The 16,371-nt window shown below is 31.2% G+C and overlaps 1 protein-coding gene across 3 annotated transcripts in view; it reads right to left on the bottom strand.

The window, feature by feature from the left end:
* Positions 1–16,371, bottom strand: part of LOC143071410 (transient receptor potential cation channel subfamily M member 1-like) — a 44,350-nt gene that overhangs the window by 18,173 nt on the left and 9,806 nt on the right. For 2 of the 3 annotated variants that reach the window (XM_076245670.1, XM_076245671.1), the window contains exons 5-10: positions 15,362–15,548; positions 13,915–14,071; positions 11,065–11,182; positions 10,140–10,269; positions 3,230–3,319; positions 76–132 (exon numbers count right to left, since the gene is read on the bottom strand). In XM_076245670.1, coding sequence (XP_076101785.1) covers positions 76–132; positions 3,230–3,319; positions 10,140–10,269; positions 11,065–11,182; positions 13,915–14,071; positions 15,362–15,548 — 739 coding nt within the window. The remainder of the gene's footprint in view (positions 1–75; positions 133–3,229; positions 3,320–10,139; positions 10,270–11,064; positions 11,183–13,914; positions 14,072–15,361; positions 15,549–16,371) is intronic. The other variant, XM_076245672.1, reaches the window with a different exon arrangement.

Raw genomic sequence — 16,371 nt, forward strand, 5'->3', positions numbered from 1 at the left:
TAATTACTTTGAAATTTTAAATAAATTTTCTGTTACTTTTTTTCTACATTCAATAAATGTATGAATTTTTCATACCTATTTTTAGACTTTGTTTCCTGTGACCTTTTTTCCTTTGATTTTTTTCCCGTTTACCTATTATTAATAAGAACTATTAAATAATCTTAAATAATTAACTAATAAATTCAATTTCAAAAATCTAATATCTTATATGTATTGGTATACATGCATTCCTGATATTTATTCTTAATCAATTGACAATTTAGAATCCATATTACATATTTGCATGTTATAAGGAACAAAAAATATAGAAAGATATGAATATCAAATAAAGGTTTATTTATTTTCCCTGTTATGAATATTTAAAAATCAATGGAAAAATGAATAAACTGCTTGAATTATGTTTAGATAAGATCTTAAGACAACCTTCAAACAGTATTTGTTTTTGAGAATTATTAACTAAATTCAGAAATATATTGAGTGTGTCTGAAACACCCTATTAGTTTTACCTATATCAGAAATGTTCATTCCAAAAAAAGTTGAAAGCCAGGGGGTATATATACGTCTCTATGTTAAGGGAAATTGAGTACAAAGGAAAAATAACACGTCAAAAGAATAGCTCAATTTTCGAATTACAAAGGATTTTCTAGACAAGGAAAAGATGACCCTGATTTGTTTGAAAAGACAGTAATTGTTTTATTCCATATTCCGAGAGAAGAAAATGTATTTAATGACAAACATATACCAAAACAAATTTTACATGCAACATTTTACCATAACGTTGCATGTAAAAGCGCGTGACGTTTAGCCCGGTGAATAACACTTTCTCAGGTGAATATGCTTTTTTATTCAAAATCCAATTCATATAGAGAAACCTACTAGAATAATACCAATATGGAATAAAACCCATTATAAATTTTATGCGTCTGAATCGCTTTTCGCAATAACGTTCTCACAAACGCTTATAAAAGTTTGCTAAAAAGTGCAAGATCGAAATTGATTCTTATTTAATTCCTTAATAAAATTGGTCAAATATTTCAAATCGAGACAATACTTTTAAGGATTGAAAAAAAATGCCATAGGGAATAAACATTTCTTAAATTCTGATGATTCAGAAAGAAACAAACCTACTCAAATAACATATTATTTAGAAGCCACGAATCTTGTGTCAATTGAAAAAAGAAAAAACAGTTTCCTACATCAACATGATAAAATTGTCACTTGAACAAAAATTATAGGATGAACATTTCTTTTATCGTAAATGTTTTTATTATTATTATTATTATTATTATTATTATTATTATTATTATTATTATTATTATTATTATTTTTATCATCAAGCTATATTTTCAACTTGTTGTATACATATAAGTGTTATGTTTTTTATATATTTTTTTAATTATCACAATTTGTATATTACCTGCTGAGACACATACTAAACATTTAACTGCGACCCATCAGACACATAATAAAACTTAACTGACCCTCTACATTTGAGCTTAATATATTTCGCACACACATGCAATTAGCAATACTCTATTGCTCATATATTAATCAAACAGTAGCTAGTTAAATGATATATATTCAAGGTGTTATGGTTGACATTGTTGTAATGGCGTTTGTCCCTGTCGACACTGTATGATATTGTAAAATGTCAACAACTCCGAAAAAAATGATAAATCAAAAGGACAGAACAATATGGCCAATAACATATGGGGCAAACAATCCTGCCAAGATTATTTTGTACGTTGTAATAGTTGTCAAATTCACCATATTTCCTTACGTTCTGCAAAAATGTCGAATCAAACGTTCAGTCAACTCCTTTTCACACTATTTTCACCAAATTAATGCCCGTAACTGGACACTTCATAAATGAATTTATCCCAAAACACTAATCTATAGAAGGATTTGTTTGTGATGAGCTAACAGCTTTATCACCGCACGGTCAAATGAAATTAATCAAGTAATAATTAAGAAAACATATCTATAAATTTACCACAGTGAAGAAATATAAAAATTTACTCATAGACTGCACAAGACTTTAATATCATTAGTCATTATTTTAAGTGATGCTTAGACCAAAATCACCATTGAAATTGATTTATAGTGAATGATATGCAGTCTAAATTTAAAGAAGCATTAATAATAAAGGTTGTAATAGAACAAACAGGGTTATTTACAGCGCTTGTAGATGGAGTTAATAGTTTGTACGATATTCCAGCATTTTTGACTTTGTCCCTTCTGGAATGTAACAGACACCATCCGCAGTTCGTTGGCCGTCATGAAATATCTGTGTTGCAGATGCTCACATATATGTTTGAGTTGTCGTAGCTATTTGTTATCAAAGGAACAAGGCTTATAATTTAATACGCCAGACGCGCGTTTCGTTTACATAAAACCCATCAGGGACTCTCAGATCAAAATAGTTAGAAAGTCAGACAAATACAAAGTTGAAGAGCATTGATGACCCAAATTTCCAAACCGTTGTGCCAAATAAGGCCAAGGTTATCTATGCTTTGGATAAGAACATCCTTAGTATTTCGAATAATTCATACATTTGCAAACAGTAAATTTATAAAAATTACCATATAATTAATATTCTTGTCATCACCGAAATGCCGACTACTGGGATGCATATGGTGATACCCTCGGGACGAAACGTCCACCAGCAGTGGTATCGACCCATTATTCCACTTTACTTTCCAATATTGCGACATCAACGAATGAGAATTATTACCGAATTTGCATTTACCAATGAAGAACGCACGAGCAAGGTCTATCGCCCTTCTAAGACGCATTTGACTTCCACGGGTTTTTATAAGTTTATTATTGCACATAAAATATTCGGATAGGTCGGACTTAATTCAGATTTATGAATATGTCACTAATTAATATGTTGTAATAGGGGAGAAATGAAAATAAGGATTTTAATGTAACATGTGTAAGAGGGATGTTACCGTTATTTAACCTTATGACGAAAGATTTAATATGATGAATGTTCATGTATGGTAGGACAAATAAATGACTAAGTATCCAATGAATTATTATGAATCAGATATACAATTTGATTTTTAGGTGACTGGTGACTGATAGACCAATTAGGTCAGGTGTTAGAATTATGTTATTTGCCTAATTATTGCAATTCACTGTAAAAAATATCACGTTCTTACTTATAGAACGACTAAGTGTATAACAATTGTTTGTAATATTGCAAATCTTGACATATTCTTACCAGTTGATTCGATGCCTTCTTGCTGTACAACATTAGATGTGATAGTCTGTGCCCGTTTACTGTTGTTCAACTGTTCACTACTTCCACCTTCTGAATTGAAATACCAAATAAATGTATAATACTAAACTATGGGGTTGTGTTTAGATGCTTAACAAACCTTCTTTAAAGGTATCGATTTTATTGTAATTTCATGTTAATCATGACATTTTGTTCTCTTCAATTCAATGTGGGGCTAGGGTCATCATTAACTGCAGTGAGTCGAGTGATTATTTGTTCCAATCCGGACGATGACTTTGAGTTTGAGTTATTTTGTGTCATGGGTTAATAACCTATATTTTTTATTTATATAAATATCTATAAATATATATAAATAATGAGCGAATCCCTGAGAGGGAAGAACAAATTTTGCAAAGAGGTAGGGCCAATTTGTCGGGAATTTTTTTCACAGAAGGACCAATTTCAAAAAGGGCAAACATAATAAATTTACTATAAAGACAAAAAATAAAAATGCTTTTCGATCAATATCTCGACTTACACATATTATGACATGTGTGATCTTTAGTTAATTAACTCTCAAAAAGGATGAAAGTCCAATATGCGGAATTTCGGGTGTGTTAGGTGGGAAAAACAGGGAATCCCCCAGAAGGACATTTCAAACCAAACAAAAGTTTTGTTTTTTATGACTGTTATAATTCATACTACTTTTTCCATCAAAAATGAAATTGGTTTGGTGTGTCTTTATTACATAAAAAACAACTTTTTAAATAAAAAATGTAACATCGCTAAATAGTGGCGATATAGCTCCTGTATAAGAAATACATGGATAAGGAACGCCGTGGCTTAATCAGTAGAGCACTGAACTACTAATGTAATGAATGATGGTTTTGAAGAAAGGGTTCGAATCTCGCTCAGAAATTTTGCATTTTTTGTGTTGTTATATTAAATTTTAATGCTTCAATCATATTTTTTTCGGATGTTTGCTTTATTCATAGAGTCATTCTGGTTTATTTTGACTATATAATTTACTAGTATATCATTTTTCATGTATTTTAAAGAAAAAAATAATGTATCGCTTATTGTGTGCATTCATATGACTCTATACTTCTAACTTACTTTCTATTCATGTGTTTACATTTATTATATATATTCAAGGAACAACTGCCGTCATACTGATGTAGGTGCCTGTGCATAACCAATAACAAGATAATTGGTTCTATAGCAATGAAGCCCAAATTTTGCGTTTGTGATATACACATAACTTATAATAAGGCCATTGTATACAAATTTCAAAACAACACAAACAATTTTTCGAAATCTTTTTTGAACATGGTATTATATGTAACAAATGCAGTCAACAGTAATTTTGTCGCCAACTCACAAACTGTGTAGATACTAGCACTGATTTTTTTAACGCTGTCCCTACCTCGGTACCTAAGTCATCAGAAAATAAAACAACACAACAGAACAAATCAATTACACTACAAATAGTGATTGTAGGTAAAACATCAAGAAGCTGTTGCATCTGTATCACAACGAAAGGCCGATTTGTTAAAATGCCGGAAAAGGCAATATAACATGTGTTAGTAACACAGGGTGATCTATGACCAACTGATGTAAGATGTTCTCCGGTTAAAATATATACAAGAAGATTATCTTATCTTATCTTATAAAACCTTAAAAGACCACAAGTACAGATATACATATATTCAGAATGATAAAAACACGATTTGAATTTGTTCGATATTATTTGGCTCCTTGACAAGTTACGTGGTATGGTACCTTGCATAAAGGATGTTAATGATAAAATAAAACCAATATTAAAAATTCAATAGTCTTGGCCTTGTTTGTGTAGGAATACCTGTTCAAGGTATGAAAATAGATGATGTGACGCATGTTCATGTACTATAAATAGCATCTATCGGGCTATTTAAACATAATTTACCTATCTTATCGAATGAAAAAAATCCCAACAAATTGGCTCTACCTCTTTACGAATCTAATATAGTTGGGCTGATGTTATGACGAATTGTATATTTTTTTAATCAACCCAATAATGTTAGATCTGTAATGGTCTACACACATATATATATATATATATACATGAAGCCCAGGTGGTCGTGTGGTCTAGCGGGACGGCTACAGTGCAGGCGATTTGGTGTCACGATATCTCAGTAGCATTGGTTCGAATCCCGGCGAGGGAAGAACAAAAAATTTGCGAAAGCAAATTTACAGATCTAACATTGTTGGGTTGATGTTTAGACGAGTTGTATAGACACAATGTACACAGCCATGTGTACACTGCCGGTGATCCGATTGATAAATCTGTTGTAGAGTTGTCACTGGCTCAGACGTACTTACGTATATATATATATATATATATATATATATATATATATATATATATATATATATATATATATATATATATATATATATATATATATATATACAATGTATGTTGTGTACAAGTTATCATTGTGACTTTGTACAAATTGTAATTTGTACAAACAGTGCCTGTACAAATTACAATTTGTAAAACATTCGATGAAAATTCACTTATAACTTGTACAATATTTTATAATATATTTTGGTGAAAAAAGCATTGAAACACACAACAGAATTGCTAATTAAAAAGTCAATTGTTCATGAACAATTGAATGGTCTTTCCTTTTTTCTTTTATTAATTGCCTTCTTAGTTAAAAAATATATAGTTTCTAAGGACTTTTATGTTCATAAGTGGTTGCTTAGGGCAAAAATCATTCCTAAGGATAAATATATTAAAATAAGTTATTAAAAATGTCATATGTACTATTCATAGTATTTAAAGTAAAAAAAATAAGTGATTGTTAAGGACTTGTATGTCGTTGCTAGGGACAAAAATGTCATTTCCAGTAATAAAAATGTCATATTTATATTATTCATAGCCTTCTAAGTTCAAAAATATATGGTTGCTAAGGTGTTTTATGTCGTTGCTAGGGACTTGACCTCTGACCTTGACCTAACTTTGTAGATCTTATTATGCTGATCATTTTTGCAATTCAAAGTTTCTTTCTATCTCTAACCACTTTTGAGTTATAAGCAAACAATCATCATTTCGGACCCCAAAAACAGTTTTGGTGCCCTAGTTCCATAACAGTTGGTCCAATGATTTTCAACCCAACATAACAAATGTAGATCTCGACAAGACACATATTTTTTCCGTTACATTTTATCAGCCATCTTTTACGGTTATTTAGTAAATCCGATAACAAGCTAAGGTCAAAATATAGGTCATGACCTTGACCTTTGACCTTAGGTCAATTTTCATGTTCATGTGAATTGATGATCATTGGTGATGATCCTAGGTGGCTACAACTTACAGTTTTTGAGTTTTAGTGGCCAACCGACATTTGTTAATTTTCAAAGGGGCATAACCCTACCAATGAGTCGTTGAATCTTTTCGATTCAAATGTAACGAAGCACCAGGGTCTGTTCCTGAACAAATTCCATCCTTTGTTTTTTTTCTACCTATTATGGTTATGGAGTTAGAATGATAACAAGGTTTTTGGTGTTAGGGGAGATAACCCCTATAAAGGAAATGTTACGGGGTCGTGCCCTCACCACAAGATAGCTTTTGGTCAACCGATACTAGATACCTAATATCATTTCAACATGTCGCGTACTTTTTTTGGGAAATTTCGTTAAAGTTTGGCGGAAAGAATAATAATAATAATAATAATAATAATAATAATAATAATAATAATAATAATAATAATAATAATAATAATAATAATAATAATAATAATTAAAATGTCAATTGTTCTTGAACAATTGAGAGGTCTTTCCTTTTCGAAATGTAAAGTAAATGTTCCAATAGGCGTAGAATGCATTGAAAAGATCTCAAACACACATAAAACCGTTAAAAAATGACAAAAACAACAAATTCGATAATTCGGACATGACCTTGACTTTTGACCTTGTAACCTTTGTGAAGGTCATTGGTCCACAATGTCATTGTAAAAGACCCCATGGGTCTAGGACTTTTCGTTCAAGAGTTAAAGCTAATTTGACCTTTTCAGAAACCGTTAACGGCGGTTATGCCCCTTAAGAATATGTCAAATCCTTTCGTTCAAAATGTAAAAAAGTTGTGCCTCAGTCACCTTAACATTTTTCACTGTTTACTATTTCTGTAAGATTAATCGCTTTTGAGATATCGACTAAAAAGTTGAAAGGTCAAAGATCAAGTTCAACCTTAAAAACCTTTAAAACACACTAAAAATACTTAAAATAAGATCAAAAACACATAATTCGCTATCTGGGACATGACCTTGACCTTTGACCTTGTGACCTTTGTCAAGGTCATTAGTCCACAATGTCATTGCTGAAGACCCCATGGGTCTAGGACCTTTGGTTATATAGTAAAAGCTGATTTTGTCTTTTCAGAAACCTAAATCAGGGGTTATGCCCCTTACAACAAGGTCAAATCTCTTCGGTCAAAATGTAACAAAGTTGCGCCTTAATTACCCAAACATTTTCCACTATTCAAAACTTCTATAAGTATAATGGTTTCTGAGATTATCCCATAACAAGGTGTAAGGTCAAAGGTCAAGGTCAACATACACATTTGACCTTGAGGTATTTTTCAAAGTCACATGAATTGATGATGAATGGTGAAGATCCTAGGTGTCTACGACTTACGGTTTCTGAGTTTTGGTGGTCAACCGACACCGGTTAATTTTCATAGGAGCATAACCCTACCAATGAGTCGTTGAAACCTTTCGATCCAAATGTAACGAAGAACTGGGGTCTGGTCCTGAACAAATTTCACCCTTCGCTTTTTTCCTACCTCTTACGGTTACGGTGTTTGAACGATAACAAGGTTTTTTGGTTTCGGAGGGATTACTCCGAACCGACAAAATATTTCGACTCACAGGGTGAGTTCCGGATAGGTATTCATGACACCGATACAAAGTGTGAACATGAAAGCGACACGTCTTACGGTTAACGCGGATAAATTTGTCAAAGTTTGGCGGAAGAATAATAATAATAATAATAATAATAATAATAATAATAAACAGAAGAAATACAGTAAGGTCTTTCCCTTTAGAAAAAGGAAAGACCTTAATAATCAGAAGAAATACAGTAAGGTTCTTTCCTTATAGAAAAAGGAAAGACCTTAATTAATGACCCTACAATTCACCATATTTATCAAATACTAAATTAATTCTGTATCTTTCGTTTAAGATGGCATCGGGAATGCAGCACAATCTCTTTTGACTTTCACATTTTTACATTTAAAAGAACTGTACCCGCATATGCATTTACTGAAAGAAACCCCTGACAACCTGTTTCTAAAAGGCTGTTCAACTGCGATACATAGCGAAAGTTGAAGCCCAAGAACAGTTACTGTGAATAAAATGTGTCTTTCAAAGCCTCAATTTATATATGAGACATAAATATCCTGTTCAAATTTATACAGTTTTTCTGATTTTGGTAATCAAAATCTCCAGATTCAACAATTGCGCCTTAAACATATCGAGGACAGGTTTGGACACGATCATACTGAGGAATATGTATAATGACATTAACCCCAAACAACAAGTTATGATAGTTACTTGTTGTTTTCTTGGTAAGATATTAGTCTTTGATCTATTGTCCACACAGTGCACACTTCCTTGCCAGAATGATCGGTGTTTCAATTTCAGTATTGTACAAAATGATAACTTGTACACAACATATATATTGTATGTCAATGAGGCAGCACTCAACTAAATTTTGATATTTAACCACTCAACATTCATTTCTCCCATTTGAGTCAATGGTATTGTTACTTTAGTTGAATGAATAATAAAGACTTAATTACGCTAATCATATCATATGAACGGAAACACATAAATAAAAAGATTTGGTATGATATTGTACACACAAATTGAAAATAAAGGGAGTTTAACTTTGACCAGCTTGACCCACAGCTATCCCCAACCTAGTAACCTTTAAATCGTTTTGGCTTGAAAATACCGATATTACTTTCCTGCATTTTACTCTAACCTCTCATCAAATCTGTCAGAATCTGTCAGGAGAACTGATCAACCTAGAACTGATTTGATCAGTTTTACCCAGAACTGAACAAATGTTTGCCTAAAACAGTTATACGACTAGAACTGTTCTACAATTAGACCTGATTTTTTCAGTTCTACTGACAGTTCAACGACTAGAACTCTTTTGGACAGTTCTGCCTGGAACAGTTTTAGACAGTTCTACCCCCTGGAACTGATCCTGACAGTTCTACTTACACTAGTTCTAGGGAATAAACGTTCTAGGCAGAACTGTTCTAGGACAGATTATTCTGACAGTTGTTGAATTTTTTCCATTCGTTTGATGTGTTTTATCATTTGATTTTGCAATTTGATTAGGGACTTTCCGTTTTGAATTTTCCTTGGAGTTCAGTAAATTTGTGATTTTACTTTTTCCAATGAGAGGTTAGAAGTGATCTCCACTGTATTGTACAAATCTGGCTTTTCTTGATGTTCTTTTTCATGAAGCCCTGCTTCTTGTTTTAATCATTGTTTTAACATCCATAACTACTTATTCAAAAATACTTTTTTCATGTAAACGAGAGGCGAAAGATACCAGATGGACAGTCAAACTCATAGATCAAAAATAAACTGACAAAACCATGGATAAAAATGAAAAAGACAAATAGACACAAAATTGAACACATGACACAACATAGAAAACTAAAAACTAAGCAACACGTACACCCCCAAAATGATGTGGATATAAAATTCATTAGATTAAAGATTGCACATGAAAACAAAAGAAGAACTCTTAATAACAACAACATAAATAATGAGAACTGTTTTTCTTCTTGAATATCTTGAAGTCAATTGTAGATTTGTGTAAGATAAATGTATTATAAATATGTTCATACCATATATATCTTTCTTATTTGTTTGTTGTTTTGAGTTGATTTCTTGCAGAGACCACCCTGTGATAATTGCCTCGACTACAGCATCTTCTAGTTTAGATTCCTTGGTGTCATCAACATCGTATACTGTAATCTATAATGTTTTTGTTTTTATTTTATTTAATTCTTCGACCTCTAACCCATGGATTTCTATTTTAAAATCAAATATGAAACATGGTAAAGCTAATTACTACGTATTATTTTTCTTTAAAAAGACCTGATTGTTTATGTTACATGTGTAAAAGTAGCCTGCAAAATATTCAAGTTTTGGTATTAATGAAAGTTCGTTTAAACATGAAAATATGTAATTAAATATTTTGCATCGGGTTGGTTGGTGATTGATAACAGTCCAGTCTCTATATATAGTATTTACGATGAAGATCTAAAGGAAATGGATGGGCTATGATTTTGTAATTCACCAAATTAATATGTTACAAAATCACGTCTGGGATCACATGAAGTAGCATAACAACTTTGAGCAGGAAGTGATCTCCGTTTACTATATGAAGGACGCATTGAAACTGATTCAGTTAAGGGCACTTAAAATGCTCTAATGAGGGTTCAGCTTGTTCATAGTAAGATACTGTTGTTGGGTTAAAAACGATAGGGTCTGATAAATCATCTGAGCTTCAATTCAAACGCGACATGGGAAATACATTTCTTACGCAAGTTCATGCATGTGATCAAACGCGGTTTAAATTTTCATCGCTACAATATGCTACGAAGAAAGAATTTCAATAAAAATTGACTCAATTAAATTCATATTGAAATTCGTTATTCCTCACATTTAAAGAAATAACATATCATGGTCACGGACCTTCAAAACACATTAAAGAAAACATTATGAATAAACTCATCATAGATATACCAGGATTAAAATCATACAAACCAGGTAATTATATTTTGCTATTTGTTTCATAATTTCCTCAAGTAGCAAATAGACTTCTTTTTTAAAATATATTCCAAATAAAAGTGGAGCTTTTCTTTTTAGCAACAGTTCTGTGTCGCTGAAAAATTAAGAATGCAAAATACAATGTTTTGCAAATTCTAACTGTGTTTACAAACTTTAGTTGGAATGCTATTTCTTTTCTGATTAAATAACTTGTATCTTGACTATTTATTCGTATTTTGTCTGGAATCACGCATCTATATAGTTAAGTACATAGTTCTATGTATTTAAATGAAATAATTGATAAGTCATTGGAATAAGGAAAGGAGACCAATAACTGTTTTAACATGTATATTTTTATTACTGAGTTTTTCTTATGTAAGTTTTGCCTCAATATTGTTATAATTAAAATTGGTCATTTTTGGTTTAATTCCATTCACTGGTTTTCTAGAAGTTCAAAATGGAAAAAGTTAACGACGATGACGGACGCCAAAATGTGTGAAAATATATGTGGGATATATAGCATATTTACCTGACGATATCAGGATATCGGTATTTAGGCAAATCTTAACCGGAATTTGTGACACAATTAGAATTTCAAAATTTATATAAAATGTAAACAATATGTCGAAATGTTTAGGCTTTAAATACATATCTATTTTGATAAGTTAATGCAAGCACACGAGGTGTATAGTGTCTTATACGATTACAGGTTTGTAATGTTTAACAGCCATATTATATCAGTGTGTATAAACACGTTAATTATGAGCTTTGAAAGTCTAGTAGTTCGAGCATTTTTCTGAGTAAGTGTTATAAAACCTTTCAAACAAATATTATTTACTGTGGGTTAGCATTCATTAGTCGTCAGTATCCTATAGATTAACAACTTGTGGTTATATTGATAATTTAGAATCTTCCTTGAAGGTGGCGCACAAATGCGCAGCTAATTGTTTCGATTGATGTGTCATTTGTATACAAGAGTTATTTTCCTTTGAACTATGTTCAATTTCATAAAGTCAATGTGTCGATGGTCTACCTTGAACAGGGTTATAATTTTATTTTTTACATATCTAATTGAATATAAAATCGTTACAAAATTTGTAAAAGTACTAGATACTCGTATTTTTCATTAGTTTACCAAAGACATTTATGTATATCTAAAATTTGTTTTTATTTGTTTTGAAATGTTTTAAAATTGATATATACCAATAAAAAAATTATTTTATTAACTTATAAATATGTTTTTGTTACATTTAACTATTCAGACCGTGGAAAAACGTCATATATGAGCAAGGTCAAGTTTATCCTCATCATCATTAAGTTTCTCAGTGCGATGAGAAAAACTGCTCTAAATCACAGATCACAGGCACTAGTTTCAGAATAAAAATATCCTGTATTATAATATTAAGGTATAAAGGGGGAAATATTCTGAAACAAGTGCCTATGTCACAGAAAAACCATCTTCTTCGAATTATCCATGAAATTGCACTCTTTTAAAGCCATATTCTGGAAAGTATTTAAAAAAAACTTTCTTTCTACTTTTAATTTGAAGTGCAATATACCAGTGAAAAACATAGGTTTAATTATGCTGTCAAGAATACACTCTTTCAAGTTGTTGTATGCATAAAAAATGTCCAACAGCATTCGTCCTTCTGCTCGTCAAGGCATTTTTTTCTACGATCGATACTGTGTATACAGTTATGTCAGATCTCGAATGAAGCAGAAACGCTGATGTAACTTATCTGCTTTACTCGATCCTTAAAGACAAATACAAAAAAAGAAGTGTAATAACGCCTAACACAAACACACATACGCACAAACACAAAACAGTACACTATAGCCACAACTTTATACCAGAAGCTTCTAACTGATGCCGAATTGTATAGTGGAAAATAGTAATTGGAACCTACATGTACCCAAAACAATTAGATCATTTCTGAAAAAAAGACTATAAATGAAAACAGAAATATATCATCTTCCCAGTATGATTGAATGTTAGGAAAATTGACCAGAGTTATCTTACTTTAATCATAGAGAGGGGATAACAAACAATTTAAGCCTAATTAACATTAAAACAGTTTTCCACTAACAAATAATTTTACTTTATTCAAATATAAGGACTTTGTTAGCTAAATCTAATAATTTAATTAGATATTTTGAATTTTTATGACAATAGATAAGCATGCTAGGATATATAATAAAGAAAACTCCCCTTCGATTAAAAAATCTCCATCTGGTTTGTTGTTCGAGGGATACAGCGAAACTAAATGCCAAAATTTAAATACTTTTGTTAAAATGCTGTACTATTATTTGATTAGTTTATTCAGTAGACGTTTTGCATAATCGTAGGAATTGGTAAAAGTAATTTACCTTTTGATTATATACACAAACTTCTGAGGTTAACATTGGTGAATGTAGACTCGATTTTGATGTTGGGTATTTTCTAATATGTCGCTCTAAAGTCACAAAAATGAATGGGACTATAAAAATAAGATCGGGTTATATTTCAGTGTAGGTGATCATTAGTTAAGATCAAATCAATTAGTTTCATTTCCTCTTGTTACAAAATATCACTGCATGATACTTGTGGGGCACAACCTTTTCACCTGCAATTTTGTAATGATACTTCTGATTATTACCCAGAATATGGCTATTATTCAATTCATTCGTCATGCTAATATAGTTTCACGTTAAAATTTTAATTTTTATGAGTACCTCAAATGTTTGTATATAAATTGTCAAATATGTATTTAAGACACTAAGTCCGTAGGTTAGTTCCTAAAAAAATAAAATTTCGAAAAAACATTTATATTGAGGAAGGTGTCTGGTATACTTTAATATCGTGCTTACCTGCTCTCAAGATATTCTGCAATAAAATCAGCAGCCTTACCAGAACCCTTGATAAGTAAAACAGGAATGTTCTTTTCTAACACGGACTTAACCTGATGTATAGTACTTATGTCGCCTTCTACTACTATCAGCAAAACAGGAACTTTCATAGACAGTTCTGAAAAAAGTCGTTCAAGTCTATCATTATATAGTAGTATAAAACTGACCGGTTTATGTCTTTAAATTATGTTTCTATGAGTTCAAATCGTAGTTTAATGTTCAATAATTCTTATTTGATTTGCATATTAGGGTATCCGTTGATATGTTTCGTCAATAGGACTTCCGTTAGTTTTTCTTAGCGGTTTAATTTTCTCGATAGACGACGTTGACCGAACTTTTTTTCATAACCAATATTAACAAGATGGCGGCCGATAATAACAACACAATCCAACTCGACGTTAACAAAATTTTCACTTCGCGTTGATCGTTAAATTAAATAATAAACACAAAACATTCACTTGAATGATACTAAGAGTTTTTGTATGTTATTTTTTATCAAATAGCAAATTTCAGATAGTACATATTTTTGCTTTAATCAACAGATATATTCATGCGCCACGCTAATTCAATGACGCACACACATATACAATTTACGTGTGATAGAAGTTACGACTGTGGAAAAATAAATTCTTTATCTCCAAGTTTAAAGAATAGAATTATAAGGATTGAACGCCTTTTAATAGGACTTTATTGGTGTATAATCTGGACCAAGTCACTCACAAACATATCATCAAAGTCATTCAGACTCTTATCTGTTTGTGAGTGACTTGGTTTAGTTTATACACCAATATATTCCTTTAAAAAGGCGTTTAACCCAATAATACAATTTTGATTAAATGTTTCGGTATTGACTCAATCGTGGTCTGTTAAGGAGGAAGAAGATATCGGTTTTATGTGTCTTTACAAAATTGAACTCAAACATAACCGGACAACACAATTTCAAAAACAAATGTCGATGTAAAGAAACAAGTCTAAAAACACAGTAATGTGCTATTATAACTGTTCTAAAATAGTTATTTTCAATTAATATGAATTGAAAATAAATATGTTTTTCTGGACCTAATCGGTCATCAAGACATGTCGTGTCCTTACTACGACCTTTCCGCGAACATGACGAAAGAACACAGCGATTTTACTACGACTTTTGTGATGAGGGTATTACATGTAGGTTCACTGATTAAAAATCTATTTAAAAAAAGTGGAAAAAAGAATTTCTTACTGCGAATAAAAAGTATGCAGTTAATCTGATATTGTCAAATAAACTATTTTGAAGGGAACAACACGATTATTGTATTTATATAAAAATCGAATAATTTAACATGTCAAAGGTATACTGCGTTATATAATTTACACGAAATTCATGTGCCTTTCTTTTAGTTCGATAATTTTTGTATGCAAAATAGTTCACCTGTTTCTTTGTCTCCTTCCTTTTTCGATAAGAGGGGCGTTGTTTTCGTTGACAGTAAGGACAGAAGTTTGGCTGAATATTCGTTAAACCATTTATATTTCTGTATACCTTCATCTTTACATTCAACAAACGAAGGCCGCACGAGAAATGTCCATCGTGGAAGGCGTTTTTCCTTGACTATGTCTTCCTTAGTAATAAAAGCATGGAGCATTGATGAATTATTTATTATATAACTACTTTTTCATTCTTACTAATTGTAAATGTGTATGATTCACGTTTATATCCGATACGATAGTTTTGTGACTCATTTAATACGTTTATTGACTCGTGTCAATTTTGTTTTATCAGATTATGGCTGTTTCAGCAAATGAGTAACCTTCTGCTAGTTTTTCCTATGTGGTTGTTTCAGCGGTGAATGTTGTTCGAAATTTTATTGTTTATAATATAGTTCAGTGGCTCTTGGTGGTTGCTTTCCCTCCTTTTTGGTTTTGGTGATTTCTTTAAGCATACATAGGACAGTTTTTGTATGTACATGTGGACACCTCAAGACCTCTTACTGTTAACAATACGGTATGGGGTGTACTTACTGATCAAAGAATTACGTTCACCTGTATTTTTATCCTTGTCCTGTTACTCTCTGGTGGATAGTTGTCTTGTTTTCTGTCTTACCTTTATATCTCATTATACTAAGGTATATATATTACTTTTTTGTTTTCAAGTGACACATATCATTATTGTTCTCTCATTGCATAAAAATTACCACTAGGTGTAACTTAGATTAAAACACATGTCATCATTTTGATTTGTGCTATGCAACTATCGAATAATCATAATGTTTATGAATTTTATTTCAAACATCAGACTGAGTATTAAAACACACAAAATGCCTTTTTTGTTTGTATTTCTAAAAGCTTGAGTTTAAAATATGTATTAATTTTATTGTGTTACTTTTCTACTTATATATAACAGAAAAATATATTCAGTTTATTTCAAAATCATTTAATTGCTTC

Source organism: Mytilus galloprovincialis, chromosome 4 (genome assembly GCF_965363235.1).
Source record: "Mytilus galloprovincialis chromosome 4, xbMytGall1.hap1.1, whole genome shotgun sequence".
Lineage (NCBI taxonomy): Eukaryota > Metazoa > Mollusca > Bivalvia > Mytilida > Mytilidae > Mytilus > Mytilus galloprovincialis.